The sequence below is a fragment of the Hoplias malabaricus genome, chromosome 12, assembly GCF_029633855.1.
Source record: "Hoplias malabaricus isolate fHopMal1 chromosome 12, fHopMal1.hap1, whole genome shotgun sequence".
Lineage (NCBI taxonomy): Eukaryota > Metazoa > Chordata > Actinopteri > Characiformes > Erythrinidae > Hoplias > Hoplias malabaricus.
Window position 1 is genome coordinate 22446364 of NC_089811.1, and position 17468 is coordinate 22463831.

Consider the following 17468-nt stretch of genomic DNA (forward strand, 5'->3'; position numbering starts at 1 on the left):
GAAACTTCTGATCTCTCAGTAAACACTAATGATAGTTTTATCTCCCCCCTCTCGTTTTGTTGTTTCTCTTCTTACACACACACACGCACACAAAGTTTCAACATTTTGTCCCTGGGCAACGAACTGTGTTCTTTCGTCATCACATCTGAAATCCCATTTTTATTTTTAGTCTTGGTAGTAAATTGTGCCAAATTACACCACCACAAACTAAGCATTTCTCACATATGTTCAAGTGTGTCAATAAGTTTGACCACTTCTAACAATGTTAAAGTCTGAGAAATACAAGTTGTTGGGTTAGTGAGAGGAAAAATGCCAGAAAGGATGACACAATCATCCTTGGGGGCAGGGGCAGGGACAGATACATTCAATTCTAAGCACACAGCCCTGAAATGAAATGTTACAGTTTGCTAAACCCATCTAAACCCATCACTAAACCCATCACTGTCAGCCACAGACTTATAAACTCCCCACATCAGCCTGTGAAGTGTTGGCACACTCTGGCATGATGGAGCTCCATCTAATACATTTTAAATTGAGTCAAAGTAAAATCAGTCATTAGCCAACATCAGCACCTATATGCCATTAAATTCTCTTAGAAATCTTACAGCTTCTGATGTAAAATATCCCCAGAAGAATAAAACAGTTACTACAACAAAGAGGGACAAACCTCCATTTTAGCCCCTGGACTAAAGATAAAATGTTCATTTTTGCCTTCACTTTGGACTTGGAGCCTGTGGTTAATATGTCAGAAAAAGGTAAATAAATCTGCTTACGCTGGAGATGGCTTAGCTAAACATGTATCTTAAAAGAGCTGTATGTCATGTACCCACAGCAAACCCTTTTTGGTTTGTCCTTTTAAGATACAGGACATTTTTGCAAAGATCATATTGTTAAAAGATTATAAGAAATGGTACAACTGTTTGTTCTGACCAAGTAATTTGATTGGACAAGAGACATTCCATGAGTGCTGATAGAGTAACAGCAGTGGAACTATTAAATCTACATGTCACTCTTCTTTTCAGTGGGGTTGTATTAAAATTTCATTATCACACAATGGAGTTTTAAAAGTGGGCTTTTTTAGCATCAGTAGCTCAGCTTGGCTTTGGTAAATGTAGCTGGCCTGGAAAAAACAGTGTTTGTGTATTTGTCACATTCTGCCCTTGCCCTGTGTATTCTAATATCTTGTCTTATTTTGCTCTCTGGTTTACCTTTATAAAGGTTTTTATCAAAACCTTTTTATTTGTTTTTATCTTTTTCTCTTTAGCTTTCTTGTTTTACTTCCACATGCTCTCGCCATTGATTTTGCTTTTGCTCCTTCTTTGCTCCTCTCTTGTCCCACACTGTTCATGTGTTGCGCCTGAGAGTGGTCAGAGGCCATTGTTGCCTTTAGGTCCCAGGTGTTCCTTGTTTCGTGTCTGTGTGTATGTATACAAGCCCTTTGTCTCTGTTCTTTGTTTTGATTCTCTATTTCATTTTAGTTATGTGTCTTTGTCATTTTATCATGGACTCTAGTACAACCATTTTATTTATAACCACAATATTTATGTGGGCAGAGCTACTTAAATACAATAGTTTTGTGTTTTTTAACTGTAAGCTAATAAATTGAGCTTGCAGAAGACACAGAGAATCTTGAGTTCGAAAGATTCTAAAGGTTACAAAGCTGTGCTGTTATACTGAAAATCAGCATGGCTGTAATCATCTTCAACATACAGTCTATGGCCTTGTGCTTTAAACCAAATCACATCTGTGCTGATATTCAGTGTCATGGCATGGTTTTGTTTATTATCCACACCCGAATGTTTCTTTATTTAACCATTTGTTCTAAACTTTCTCTTTCACACTAGCTTGCTCCTTTGGGGGTGTGTTAATCACAGGCCAGCTTTTGCAGTCAGAGCAGTGTGTATTTCTGTGTAGTTTTATGTCGTTGGAACCTTTTGTGTGCATTTCCAACAACATAAACTGGCTTGCGAACCAGAAAAATTTGTTCCCAGTTGGGACAAAAGAAGAGTACATCATCATTTCGAACCATGGCTGAATAATAGGAAATAAGACAGGAACATGCTCCATTTGTGTGTGTTTCTGGGGCTGTGTTTGGCTTGTTGTCCAGAGCCACAGCTAGGAGTTGTACGTTTCTCTGCTGTTCACAAGCTCAACAGGACATCTCAGAACTTGGCAACATTCTCACACACACACACACACACACACACAAACACAGAGAGAGGAGGACTGCTGAACTTATTTATTTAATGTAGCTGGTTGGAATAAAACAAATAATTGTAATTCTTAAATCAACAAAGTGTTCTTGGTGTTCTTTGTTGGTAGATAATCATCTAGTATTTATTTTTAAATAAAATTAATAAGAAAAACTGATGCATGGTTATATATTATGAACAAAACTTTGTGCTTCTTTGTTCATTTCTGCATTTATTTGTCCTGCTCTCCATGTTTTCTGTACAACAGGATCACATAAAAACCACATGTAAACAAAACCATTGATATGAAACACCAAATCTTCCAATGACAAGGGTATGTATTTTGGGCTTTCCTGTTTTTGGAATGCCAGAAACGCCTCTGTGACAATGGCTATATGGCTAATAGCGGTCTGACTAAACTAGGCTAAACATACGCTCCATGGCAAAACAATTAGGGACAGCAGAATCTGTGATATCAGTGTGCTTAAAAGTCCATGGAGGTTGTTAATACAATTCCATGGTGCTGTTGTTCAAAACAAGGCCAACATTTTGAGAACCAAAAAGCATTCCCATAACTGAGAAATTAAAGTAATTAACCTTCTCACTTTTGAGTTACTTTGCCGCACTTTCAATTCAGAAATCTTCTTACTTCTGAGTTCTGGCCCTTTTGATGACAGGGCAAGATCTACTCAACCATTGGCTGTTGGAAATGAGCTCTGCACACAGAGTAGCCCATTTTAGCCCAAATTAAATGTGATAAGATTTAATAATTAGTGTGTTCCTCTGCAGCAAACCTTTCCTTTTCTGGGCAAGCTTTGTACTAGATATTGGAACATTGCTGCAAGGATTTGATTACACTCAACCAGAAGAATGTTAGTTACTTTAAATATTGAGTTCTGCATCTCAAACTCTAATTTATCATCCCACTCCCCAGTCCCAGTTCCACTGCTCCACAACCCATTACTGGAAGGCTTTTTTCCACACCCGCCAATACTACGTGTTTTGACTTAGGTTCATGTGCATCTGCTCTTGAGAGTGCTGAACTATTGTGGTTTTATGGAGGTTAAACAGGCAGTTTTTACTCAGATAGACATCAGTGTCAGCAATGGCCACTCCTTAAAGTAGAAAGGATGATTGACACACTGATGATTTTTATCTTTCCTTTAAACTATTCACCCTTTGAGGTCTTGGTTTTAAAGTATTATAATTTGTGCTGTATCATATTGATTCTACAAAAGAAATGATAATTTTGTTGCTTAAATATGCCTAGTCAAGGAACAGAACATTGCTACCGTTAGCAAAAGGAGGATGAGGGTCTTGATCAAGTGAAATATGTCTATCCTGGAATTTTAACTTACAACCTTCTGGCTACCAGTTCCCTTCCAGATAAAGGGATACTGTACAAGTACATTTTTTGTTCACTAAAATGCCAAAGTCCAGTAGTTAAAGAATTTGAATAATTATTTGTCACAGTATTACTTTCAGAAAAACATATAAACAAATAAAATTTAAAAAATGTAAGAAATTGATGCCACATTAAAATCTACAATTGGAGTGTGGTGTTATAGTAATTCCTTCTGAAGTGGTGAAAAGTACTGCTCCTGGTCAGTTTTTCTGAGTGTGTCACAAAGAATCCTCATCTGGCGACCCTGGGCTTGGACTCTCCCTCCTGGGATTGGTCGACTCCTGCTTTGGGTCTTCCCAGGATCCACCTACTCAATCCCACACACCTGCAGTTGTTCTTGGATTCTTCACGACATCTCCATAAATATCAATTTCTAAGCCTTGTACTTTTTTATGTTTTTCAATTTTGTTGGTCATGAATATTGCTTTTGTGTTGTTGTATTGGATTATTAATTTGTATAATGTGTATGATGCTGGTTTGTGTTTTGTCCACAAGTATTCCTTGGCACCTGATAAAAATACTCTGTGCATGCCTCCTGCCAACATGCATTTTTAATTGCAAAGTGTGTGCATTACATATGTAATGTACATAAACTGTTGGTTTCCCAGACAGGGATTAAGCCTAGTCCTGGACTATATCCTCCTTTCAATGGGAAATCACAATTCAAAATTTTTGATTGTAAAGTGTCCTTGGAACATAAAATATATATATAATAAAAATGCTATGTTGTCTTGGACTAGGCTAAATCCATGTATGGGAAACCACCCTTAAATGAGGAAATTTGTGGTCCATAATAATAGACGCATATGTATTCTTGCAAAATATGATGCAAAATCTGTCAACTTCAAAACATTTCCAAGAAGACCCTGTATTACAGTAAAAAATATTTCTGCCAAATACAATTACAAGTAATTACAACATAAATCTCCCATGGTAAAATATTTTAATTACTTGGGATTTCATCTTTGTCGGATGCAAAATATCTTCCAGGCATTTTAAACATCTGTTTGGATTTAGAGGTTGAAGGTTAGTGACATGCCTGTAGGTGACAGAAATATGGAACTCCACTAATAAAAACTTTATACAGCAAAAGTCTCATAAAAACAAGTAGAAAACCTGAAAAGTAAGTGAAGACCTTTAGAACTCAAAGAGAAATGTGTTCTCATCACCGGAAACATATTACCAGTTGGGAAACAGCTTCTATACTTCTATAGGTTTCTTTTGAAAGGAACCTTTATAACCACCCCATTTAGTGAAAGGCCTATAGCAGCTGTTTAAAGCTGTTAAAGTATGTTAAAGTTATATCTATTATATCTAATAGCAAAATCAGTGCACCCTCCTGTAAGCAAACTGACTGAACTCAAATAATGGTTGAAGTGGAGATTCTCCACAGGAAATCATTACCGCTATGTCTAGTCTATTTGTGTTTAGGAAACAGACCCTGGAAAAAGCTGAAGGATTTTCATACACTTTAATAAAGTCACAGATCTTATCTGATAAGTTTAATGAGCATTTGAACCCCTGAGGTTTGTGTTTCCATTGTCTAAAACACATCTGTTAAGATTGTAATGTTTTTGTCAGACTGAGTTTGGTCCTGGCCCCCGATAGACAAACATAGTTCACAGTAAAATAAACCATGGTCTTGCTACAGTATAAACAGGCTTTACTCTGATATCCTAATGTGAAAAGACAGTCATGGTATGCCTATGTTATCTATACAGATTTCTGCTGATTGTTGCTAGTTTAAATGCTGTTCTTGTGAGAGATTGTAAAAAAAAATATAAAACAGCCAATCTTGTTTAAATACATTTTTCATGGGGCTTTATGATAATATTGAAGCCCGTCTCTGCCAAATTGAGGAGAAAATCTGTCTCCTTTGATTCCATCAACTTTATGGCAAAATGTGACCCTATGTAACTATTGAGCTATGTAATGACTTAGTATTTTGAAATGGTAAATTAAGATATATACCTAGTATTTACATGGCACTGTACAATCCTCTACAGGGTGCGGTTATTCCTATTGCTTGTACACTTTTTTGTACCACATCTTTTCCTTCCCTTCGCATCTCTATTAATGTGCTTGGACACAGGTCTCTGTGAACAGCCAGCCTCTTTTACAATGACTTTTTGTGTCTTGCCCTGTTTGTGTAAGGTGTCAATGGTCGCCTTTTGGACAACTGTCCAGTCAGCAGTCTTCCCCATGATTGTGAAGCCTACAGAACTCGATTGAGAGACCATTTAAAAGCCTTTGCAGGTGTTTTGAGTTAATGAGCTGATTAGAGCGTGGCACCAGGGGTCTTCAATATTGAACCTTTTCACAATATTCTAATTTTCTGAGATAATAAACTTGGGGTTTTCATTCAGTTGTCAGCTATAATCATCAAATTAAAAGAAATAAACACTTGAAATATATCAGTCGGTGTGTAATGAATGAGTATAATATACAAGTTTCACTTTTTGAATGGAATTACTGAAATAAATAAACTTCTTCATGATATTCTAACTTTATGTCCAGCACCTGTGTGTGTGTGTGTGTGTGTGTATATATATATATATATAAAGCAACCACTTATCCAGTTCATGGTGGGTCCAGAGCCTACTAGAAATCATTTAGCGCAAGGTAGGACCACACCCTGGAGGGGGCACCAGTCCTTCACAGGGTGACACACACAAGTCACCAATCTATCTACCAACATGTGTTTTAGGACCATGGGAGTAAACCCATGTGTACATGGGGAGAACACACCGAACTCCTCACAGACAGTCACCCACAGCAGGTCCGTGGAGCCAGATGACCATGTCACTACCTGCTGTGCCACTTTTCCCCACTGATGTACTATTACTATTACTATATACAATTGATGTACTATTATTTCTATTTCTGCTATTAGTGATATGTGAAATATATAATTAAAATCTTTAAAGCAAAAATACCAATATTTGGAAATTTTAAATACAGAATTTTATCTAAAAGAACATTCCCTACATTGATGTACTATTATTTAATTATAAATCAATTCAAAGATAATTTAATTTATTATCTATATATAAATAATAATTTCAAAGAACTTTCATAATTTTTAGTCAGGCATCAGTAAGAGCACTAAACTGAAGAAACCTGATCAAAGTGAGTGGATTCCACAACAAGACAAACTCAGCAAGGACACAAGGGACTTTTAACGATATTGACCCAAACGACCTGACCTCAAAACTGCGGAGTGCTGATCGTACATTTCCAACATCAACTCCCTATTTGGATATAGCCAACCATCTTGTTTATGGTATAAATGTGCAAACCTGTGGACCCAAACTGTAAATCTGCAATAAGTCCTAACAGCACAGGTTAGTTATCTATAAATCAAGAAAACTTGTGCTTAGTACAGTATCCTTGACTTATTCAAGTATTATTCCATTCAAGCACATTTTGTTAATTTAAGAGTGTTTTATAAATGATTTTCTTACTTTAATTTACTTATATTACAATTATATTTCTATATATGATGGTGGTGGTGATGATGAAATGCATCATTGTATTGAAAAACCCAACGTTTAACACTTTACTAAAGTAAACATTCCTCATTTTTATGGTTTTGTATATTCTTAAATTCCGAGTTAAATTTACAGTCTCTGAAGTTCATGATAGCATATGGAAACATATTCAAGGTGTCTTAGTGTTGAGATTTGGGTCACTTACAAGCTGTTTGGTTTTTAGACACCATTTGTTTAACAATTAGAATAGACAACACAAAGGCAGATATAGTTTTAAAGTAATCTATATACTCTCTACTTTTTATAAAACGATGCAGTCCAAGGACAGTTCCTTTGTAATGAATACATCTAGGGCCACTTGATACACAGGAATATTTTATATATATAAAGTTAAAATATATGGAGGCAATGATTTATTAATTTGATTAGATTTTTTTATGAGCGTGACAATACTACGGGCTATGGACCTGTCTGATTTATGCGTGGCTTTCTTTAAAAAACAAAACAAAAAAAGGGACTTTTAGTGTGAAAGTGCGCACATTCCTGTCAGCGGTTGGACCCAGCGCATGCGCACTGTCCTCGCTGTGACAGAGGAGTGTGGGCTGGTGTAGAAATAAAGCAGAAATAAACAAAGGTAAAAGCGATGTATTTGTTAAGGAACGAGTGTGGTGTTGGTTATTTTGTGTTCGTGTGTTAGTTACAATGTACGCGACATTGTGTGTGTATACTCTGTATTCCTTTGCATTTTACCGCAGAGTAAATAGACAACTTTCATTAATAATATCACAATGTTGCAGCTCCCAGCTCAGAGTAATATTTAGTAATATTCTACACCATTTGTCTGTCTTTGCTCGTTGGTTCCAGGTATCGCTATTTAACTGTGTAATGAGTCCACGTACACCATGTGTCGAAAAAACTAATATTCTGCATCTGCACCTATTGCCATTTTTATCAGCTCTACTTCCTATACAGAGACAATTTGTAGTTCTACAATTCCAGACTGTAGTCCACTTAATGCTCTTAATTTTTTGTTACCAGACTTATACCCTTTTTTCTTTTCAGTGGTCATGTGGGACTACCACAGAGCAGGTGTTATTTGGGTGGTGGTTCATTCTCGGTGTGGCGTTTTAGTGTGGATGAGAGACAGCACACAATATCCACTCTGTTAGGTTCACCTTTAGTTGTAGCTGTAAAATCACAGTAACGGAAACAGTAGTTCATCAGTTGCTGCAGTTTTCTTAATTCTTTTGTGTCCACAGGACACTGACAGGTGTACATATTTGGTTGGTGGAATATTCTTAGTCCAGCAGTGACACTGAGGGATTTGAAAGTTCTAGCATCACTGATGTGTATGTGTAGGTCCTATCTAAATGACCACCATTTTTTTTTTCCTAGCTTGTCAATTTGCTTATGAATTACCCACACACCTTCTGTTAGCTCAGAAACAAACATTTACTTTGAAACAGGAGCTTCCATTTTTAGGAGGTTTTTATGCCTAATGACTATTGATACTGTATTTTACTGTTGACCCTTCTCAATTTTATTTGAGTAGCTGAGCAGGTGACATTTTTATGAGTAACCATGTTGTGTTTTCTTTTCTTTTCTTTTTTTTTTTTTTTTTGCTGGATTCAGCCCCAACTCTCCGTCTCCCGAATGGCTCCTTCATCCACCTCCTCTACCTCATGCTGTTGTTGTTGTCCCCGTTCTTGGCTGTGCTCTCGTTCCTCAGCCTACACACTAGTTCTGGGCCTGGGCTTTGTCACACTGGGGACCAGTCGAATTATCTTGCTCAAATTCTCTGCTAATGAAGGTCAGCATATTTGGGCTAAACTAACAGTCAGAAATCTGTATTGTGATTTTGCAGTATTGTTACATAATTGTGCAGTTAATTACATTGAAAGTTACATAAAATTGCTATATGTTAATTGCACAGTAGGGCTGTGCCTTTGTGCCATATCGTATCGTTCAGAATAATATCATCATCATTTTTCAAAATGCAGTTACCCATAATACAGCATACGTTCTTTACACGAGTCATTTAGCCACAGTGAAGTATGGTGGAAAGTGGCTGTGAGGTGGAGAAATTTGCTCCCCTACTGCACAGTTACTTTCATTGTGTTTACATTCTCTTTTAACAGATTAATATGGTGTTACGGTCAGCCAGTAAAGAAATTAAGCAATGTGCTGTGAGAAATGAGAAAAAACAAACAAACAAACAAAAATAACCAACCGTTATTATGCATTATATACAAAAAATTAATGGTTAAAATACATATGCAATTTCCAAAATAATTTTTTGACGTAAATCAGTGCTTGTGGTTACAAATTTTATTGTCTCATTTATAAATTATCATTAGGTTTAAAGCTTTTAACCCTTTTGTTCAATTCTTACTCATGGCAAAGATTTTTTTCTCTCTCTCTCTATAAAGACTACATGCACTACAGTAGAGTTTTATCAATTTATATTACAATTAATATACAAGTACATTAAATCAAAATAAAATTATTTAAATTATTTAACTGAACTTTTAAAATGTATGCTTCTGTGTAATTAGTGATAATTAGGGATGCAAAAATTTTGATGTTTTGGAGGCGATAAGATAATTGCACCTTGGAGTAACCGATACTGACGATAATAACCAATAATTATATCTTTTTGTATTTAAAGCAAATTCTCATTGGATTAAAGCAAAATAAATTATTTTATCATAGGTTGTCTTTTCTTCAATATTTTTGATTAATTGTAATTTTATCTTTTAAGTTTATTAGTGCGGCATGGTGTCGCAGCAGGTAGTTTCACAGTCACACAGCTCCAGGATCCTGGAGATTGTGGGTTCAAGTCCTTCTCCAGGGGACTGTGAGGAGTTTGGTGTGTTCTCCCTGTGTTTTTGCGTGGGTTTCCTCTGGGTGCTCAAATTTCTTCCCACAGTTCAAAAACACAAATTGGTATGTGGATTGGTGACTCTAAATATCCATATTTGTTAGTGTGCTTTGCCTTGTGAACCCTTCAGGGTGTATTCCTGCCTTGCACCCAATGATTCTGGGTAGGCTCTGAACCCACCACAACCCTGAACTGGAAAAGTGGCTAAAGAATGAATGAATGAATGAATTAAGTTTATTAGTTGTAGTTCATTTATTATTATTATTATTATTAATAATAATAATAATAATAATAATAATACTTCAGTTTTATATAGCGCTTTTTTTACAACTCAAAGACGCTTAACTGAAAATAAAACAAATACAACAAAACACTCCTGCACTGTGGTGGTTGAGAGTATCTTTCTGTCGTTTAACCTGCTGTGTATGTTTACACTACTATCTGTGTGTGCATGTGTAGAGCATTGCTGATATTTTAAATTAGTTTTCACCACAGTGAAATTTAAACCCAGAAATTGTGAAATACATATACACGGCTGGCAGAGTTGTGTATTTAAAAGTGTCTGTGCACAAAAAGGCGGCAATTTATCGGTTGTAATATCAACTAAAATTCAAATATCGTGCCGATAACAATAACTAAAAAATGTCTGCAAATAATATATTGGCCACTGATATATCGTGCATCACGGATAACTTCAGATTTAAAGGGTGATTGGAATAAAGCTGTATTCTACTTAATAGGGATTTTATCTGCTTGTCAAATAGTTTTTGGGACCCTTATTAGAATTGGTCTTTTTTTGCAATTTAAGGGATGTACTGGACTGTATTGTTGAGCTGATGATATTTTTTTCTCTCTTTTGCAGATAACAAGTATGACTTCCTACCTGCCTCTGTGAACTTATTGGCAGAGGCTGTCAAGCTTGTTTTTTGTTTAGTAATGTCGTTGAGAGTAATAATTCGAGGTGAGTTTTAAACATCAGTGTTTGGGCCAAACAATCCTCCTAATCCTTCCACTGTAGTTTTGGTTGTAGAATGTTACAGGTGTGTGTCCAATAGTGGAATTCTTTGACACAAATAAAAGTTTTGTAACTGAATGTTAAGTAAATTAATTTACTCTTGCAGATTTAAGTGTATTATAATAATGTAACCTGCTGTTTTCTGTGTGTTTGTTTTTCAGAGGGTCGCTCTTATAAGGACTTGGGTTGCTCCTCTGGTTTTTCTCTTAGCTGTCTAAAATGGGCTGTGCCTGCATTCCTGTATTTCCTTGACAACTTCATTATTTTCTATGTGATGGCCTACTTGCAACCTGTAAGCTGGATTTCAGTAGTTTGCACTGTGTTGAACATGCTTTTGTTGGTGTAGACATGTACACTATATTTGCAAATGTCTGTAGACACCTCTCAGCTGCACATATGTTTAAAGACATCATAATCAATGTGAGGTTATTCTTGCTCCCCAGCATTGGAGAGACATGGTCCCAGTTCTGCTGTGGCACATATTTTTACATTTAGACGTTTAGTTTGAGTTCCATTTGTGATTCAGAATTATTTCTTAAGAACTAGTACTTGAACTTACTAATGTTCTAGTGGCTGAATGCGATCTAGTTCTTACATTAATGTTTCAAGCGTTATTGTAGTGCATGTCTTGGCCATAAATAAATAACACTAAAGCTGATATATTTTTATATATAATTTATTATATGATTTTGTACAGGCCATGGCAGTATTGTTCTCCAATGTTGTCATTCTTACCACCGCCATTCTCTTTCGAATTGTTCTGAAGTAAGTATCTGCACTAATCTCTCATTTTATAGTTCATTGTGACCACAACTGCTTCCTGTTTTTGGTGTTCTCCCTACTGTAACAATTTTAACAAGTACACAATTACCTGATAGGTGGATTCAGTTATGATGTGCCATGTGAAAGACATTCTCCATGGCCTTCAGTCTGTAAGGAATGATAATTATGCTGAAAATTATGTTAGGTGAGCATCCCCTCAGAGAAAGGGTAATAGAGGCACTTTTCTCACTATTACATGTCGGAGGGGCATCACAATCATTTTGAAATTTGAAGCTGATTTTAAGGTAGAAACACTACATAGTGATCCTTTAAAGTCAACAATACTTTGAATGTGTAATAAGTTTTTTAAGTTTAATTTTTAATCAGTCATGTGAAGTGTTTAGTAGCCAAGTCAAGCATCTTGATTTGTGCATGCAAGTGTATTTCAAGTATAACAGGGCCAGATGAGCCTTGTTGGATACTAATTGTTTGGCTTTGTGCTTCATTTTCATGACTGCACAGATCTTTAGGTTCTAAAAACTTGGCTTTAACATGCAAACACACTGATAAAATCATCATTCAAGACAGCTCATCTATATGGCTTTGCATTTTTACATGCACACACATGACATGCAGAGCAAAACTAGTTGAGTCTAATTGAGTACCTCTGGGTCAAGGACAATTACAAAGTAAATACACTTTTTTTAATTATTTTTATTTATATTATTATTAATAGATTGAGATATAGAGAGGCATTTTAATTCTAAGTGTAAATTGAAACCAATATGTCAAAAAATAATCTGTCAGCTAATATGCTTCTGGACTAAATAAGACACAGAGAATCTTTTTAAGAGTCCTTAGTAATCTGCTGTCATTGTAATTTCTTGCTGCTTTCTGCAGGAGGCGCTTCGCTTGGGTTCAATGGGCTTCCCTTGTCATCCTCTTCCTCTCTATTATGGCACTGACTTCAGGCACAGCTGGTAATCAACCCTCCAATGCCACACACATCCTCCACCCAGCACATCTCTCTACTCCCTCTAGCAGCTGCCTCAATTATACACATCTGGAGACGGAGAGGAATGACAACAGCAGCTCCAGCTGGATGGAGGTTCTTCCTCATCAGCTGCAGGACAGCCGGTTGCTCCAGCGTCTGCACAGCTTTGGCCTGGGCTATGTACTGCTGCTGATCCAGTGCTTTATCTCGCCACTGGCCAACATCTACAATGAGAAGATCTTCAAGGATGGCGAGCAGCTGACTGAGAGCATCTTCATCCAAAACAGCAAACTGTACGCGTTTGGATTGGCATTTAACGGCCTCACCCTGCTCCTGCGTGCAGACTCTCGGGCACTCACGCTACACTGTGGCCTGCTGCATGGTCACAATGCCTACTCTGTGGCCCTGATCTTCATCACAGCTGTCTTTGGCCTCTCTGTGGCCTTCATTCTCAAATTTCGTGATAACATGTTCCACGTGTTAACGGGCCAAGTCACTACAGTGATCATCACAGCTCTCTCGCTGTTCCTCTTTGACTTCCGTCCATCCCTGGACTTCTTCTTGCAGGCGCCTGTGGTGCTGCTGGCCATTTTCATCTACCACAGCAGCAAACCCAAAGATCCAGAGTACACACTGCAGCAGGAGCGGCTCAGGGTCATCAACGGGGAGGTGTACGAGAGGTCCAGAGGGGTAAGGATTGATTTACTGAGTGCATATATTAGTGCAGAGTTGCTCAGATTGTGGCATATGGCCCAAAGTTGACCTGATCAAATGTTTAATTTGACATGCCAGAAACTTACATAATCTCCTCACTGTTCCAGCCAATGCACTATTCCATGATATACAGTGTACTGTGCCCCACACCTATAAGGCAGAGTTAAATCAACTTAATTGGTTTGTTAGTATTTTTAATATGTGCAGCTAATCTCTCTTATAGAAGTACTGATCTTCTATAATACTATAGTATACATCTTAAAGAAGTACATTATCATGATGATATATCTAATTGTTATATTGCCCACCCCAAAATTGAAAATAACTCTACATTTACTGATATTTTATTTAAATAAACATGGCCATGCTCCTCTTTATCTGTGTCAGTTTTTAGTTTATGTGTACACAGGTGGATCTATAAAGACAAGAGCTTCTGAGTGATCTGATTTAGGCAACGTGCAAAGAAACTTGGTTCTCTAGAATGAATTATGGTTTAATGCAGCCCAGGCATATATAATATCTTTATTTAAATTAATAAAGTCATTTTTGGAGATTGAGATTAAAGGAAAAAAAATTAGAAAAAACAGGAAGGATTCCGTTATTGAAAAATAAGAGCATGCTATTTTCATTGAAAGTTATTCAACTTTGGTCTGTATTTAAGATGAAATATATGGATATCAGGCCTATACATAAATATGTGTTCAATATTTAATAACCTGTTAAAAGCTTGACTTGAAGTTGACTTGTTAGCAATAGGAAAATGAGAAAACAACAGTAGATAACATAGTATTTGCATAGAAAATAATTGTACACACAAAGTAATCTGTACTAACTTGGGTGCATTTGTTTTTACATGCAAGCTGATACAAACAAATACTGCGAATATCAACGTCTCATTGAAAGGCAAGAATACAAATGTCATTGAGGAGCAAAATAGCACCCCCTTGAGGAAACAATCACATTACTATGCTCATTTTATTTCATATTTTATTTTCTACTGATTAATTTGTTTTCAGGTATGTATTGTGTGTAATTTATTTATGCTGTGTACATTTATTTTCACATTATTTATTTATTCAATTTTTTGTTTGTTTTATTTTAGGACGGAGAAGAGTTGGAAAGATTAACAAAGTCCAACACAGATAGTGATTCTGAAGAGGAGTCTCTTTGAGTCTGGATGAAATGCTCAGAACCTAGCCTTGACCTGCTGTGAATTGATTGTATTTTTCTTGTAAATTAAGTGTTAATGTACTTGTATTTATAATGTTGTAATTTTAATTATGCACTAATGTCTGTATATTGTGGTATTTTTGGATGGACATGGATGTTTTTTTAAATAAGATTAGATCAGGTTTCTTTGAAATTGTCCAAGAAAATTTAATGAAGTGGATTTTTTTTTTTTTTTTGCAAAAGTAATTACATAATAAATTACTACTAGTAGTTAACTACGAGTAGTTGTTAACAATGTCAAAAAATTTTAATTTTTTTATGTTAAATTAAGCTGTAATAGAAAAATATTGTTAGTAAAACAACAAATGGTAACATTCCTATATTTCTACATTTCAGTGTAAATTAAAGCAACAACATTTATTTCCAATAACATTTGGACAATTTCTGCTCATTTTGTAATGACATTATGACACAATATAATTAAAAATTGCAGAAAATTTTGTTCCAACAGCGAGAATATCAATATTTAATTGAGGATCTTTTTCCTAAGCTTTAAATTTATAAACACTTGTTTACATTGTTAAAGTATTACAGATGCATTTTCTATTGTGCTATGCTTTGAATAGAATTCAGATCCCTTTTAAAAGGTTCTGACCCTTTTTTTCCGTTATACCAAGAATCTCAAAATTTTGTCATTTAAAGGCAAAGTTCGCAATTATATTCAAAAAAGCACCAATAGGCTCCTGTGTGGTTGATCCAGAGCATTCCATTTCATTGCATGTTCTATGGAAAATATACAAGCTGTTTGTGCACCATTGAACATGTGTTGTGCATTTAAAGGTGAAGTTAATGATTGTAAACAAAAAACACTATTTATAAATGTCAGGTATTTACTTGCCATTTGCTAGCTCTCCAGTCTTGTTTGCGTACTTGAAACCGGTCTTATGTGTTTACGAATCCCCGGTGTCTGTAAATGAGAAAATAAGCAAACAACCTTGATGTGGTATGCTAGTCTGTTTCTTTCTTTTCTTTCTTTCTTTCTTGGCTCATGGCAGAAGAATCTGGGGTTTTTATTAGACAACACAATAATTCCGAACATTGAAAAGCACAAACCGAAATGAGGTCTGCTATATTTCAACTCCTTTGGTGGGAAATATTGACTTATTTTTGCTGTTTCGAATCACTTAAGGTGGAAATGTCTTCAAACTCGGGAGACAGCTAACTGCATTACAGTTACAAAACCAGAGTTACCAGTGGTAATTCAAACAATGAATACAAACATGCAGTGTAGTTCAGTTTCAGAGATGTATAAACAGACGTTATTTTTCCTCAAACATTCCACTTTCAACCATTCCACTTTAAAATATGCTGAGCTTAAAACTGCATTTGCCCACAATCATAGGCATTCTCTTTGCATATGTAATTAATATGTATTTTCAATGTGAAATTTAAAATACCGTATTGTTCAGGCATTGGTAATGAAGTGAAGTTCTTAGTATGAAAAAAAATTTGAATGTACAATTTTCAAAATATATTTGGTACTTTTAGTTAATATTCTGATTTCTGGAAACATTTCTCAATTATATATTTATAAGATTTATGGCATATTTCTTCCAGATGAAGCAGAAGAAAAAATATGGAATCATTCAATGTAAAGAAAAATGGATTCATTAACAAACAGAATTAGTACTTTTGCTCATCTGGCTTGAATTCTTTGAAGCATGAACTTCACTAATGAAAAACAAAATCCTAAAGCTGGTTCCGTTTTTGCAGGATGGAAACTGGTCATGGCCCAATTTGATTAGCTCCATGATTAAATGTCAGTCAGACTTTTGACTGTTTGCTGGCCATGTCATTAAGTTTGTAAACTTTTCCTGGAGAAAAGCTTTATGGTGTTTGCTCTATGGTGAGAAACATTATCATCCTGATATATGTCTCCTTCACTAAAACATTGTACTACAGGGTGAGCCATTTATATGGATGCATCGTAATAAAATGGGAATGGTTGATGATATTAACGTCCTGTTTGTGGCACATTAGTATATGGGAGGGGGAAAACTTTTCAAGATGGGTGGTGACCGTGGTAGCCATTTTGAAGTCGGCCATTTTAGATCCAACTTTTGTTTTTTCAGTGGAAAGAGGCTTATGTGACACATCAAACTTATTGGGAATTTCACAAGAAACACAATGGTGTGCTTGGTTTTAACGTAACCATATTCTTTCATGAGTTATTTTTAGTTTCTGACCACTTATAAAATGTGTTCAAAGTGCTGCCCATTGTGTTGGATTGGCAATGCAACCCTCTTCTCCCACTCTTCACACAGTGACAACAACACCGCAGAAGAAATGCTAACACAGGCTTCCAGTATCCATAGTTTCAGGTGCTGTACATCTTGACGGTATGGTGTGGTATATGGGGTACATAGACAGTGGGGCCATTCTTCATCAATGGAAACCTCAAGGCCACTGGATATATGAAATTGCTGCATGATGATGTGTTTCCCTCTTCATCCACTGAAGCTGGCACATTCCCTGAGTTTTTCCAGCAAGATGGTGCACCACCACATTATTGGTGTCAGGTCCGAGTATTCCTAGATGAACAGTTTCCTGGAAAGTGGATCGGTCGTCGTGGGCCAGTTGAATGGCTCCCAAGGTCTCCCGATCTGACCCCCTTAGACTTTTATCTTTGGGGTCATCTGAAGGCTATTGTCTATGCTGTGAAGATACAAGATGTGCAGCACTTGAAACTACGGATACTGGAAGCCTGTGCTAGCATTTCTTCTGCAGTATTGCTATCAGTGTGTGAAGAGTGGGAGAAGAGGGTTGCATTGACAATGCAACACA

The 17468-nt window shown here is 36.2% G+C and overlaps 1 protein-coding gene across 3 annotated transcripts; it reads left to right on the forward strand.

The window, feature by feature from the left end:
- Nucleotides 1-6740: 6740 nt before the first annotated feature.
- slc35a5 (solute carrier family 35 member A5) lies at nucleotides 6741-15040 on the forward strand. 3 transcript variants are annotated; one of them, XM_066640959.1, is made up of 7 exons: nucleotides 6741-6941; nucleotides 8721-8898; nucleotides 10832-10930; nucleotides 11146-11276; nucleotides 11682-11749; nucleotides 12647-13430; nucleotides 14557-15039. In XM_066640959.1, the coding sequence occupies exons 2-7, from the start codon at nucleotides 8742-8744 to the stop codon at nucleotides 14623-14625; spliced, it is 1308 nt and encodes a 435-aa protein (XP_066497056.1). In that variant the 5' UTR covers nucleotides 6741-6941; nucleotides 8721-8741; the 3' UTR covers nucleotides 14626-15039. The 3 variants fall into 3 exon arrangements, with proteins under 3 accessions (XP_066497056.1, XP_066497055.1, XP_066497057.1); XM_066640958.1 differs by lacking the exon at nucleotides 6741-6941 and adding an exon at nucleotides 7627-7722; XM_066640960.1 differs by lacking the exon at nucleotides 6741-6941 and adding an exon at nucleotides 7752-7792 and having other exon boundaries at nucleotides 14557-15040.
- The last annotated feature ends 2428 nt before the right edge of the window (nucleotides 15041-17468 follow it).

What these genes read in the sequence shown, in the direction of transcription:
- slc35a5 (XM_066640959.1), top strand. Translation starts at nt 8,742, where the DNA reads ATGGCTCCTTCATCCACCTCCTCTACCTCATGCTGTTGTTGTTGTCCC. An exon ending in GTTGAGAGTAATAATTCGAG is followed by an intron (nt 10,931 to 11,145) that starts GTGAGTTTTAAA and finishes TTTGTTTTTCAG; the next exon opens with AGGGTCGCTCTTATAAGGAC. An exon ending in CTCTTTCGAATTGTTCTGAA is followed by an intron (nt 11,750 to 12,646) that starts GTAAGTATCTGC and finishes TGCTTTCTGCAG; the next exon opens with GAGGCGCTTCGCTTGGGTTC.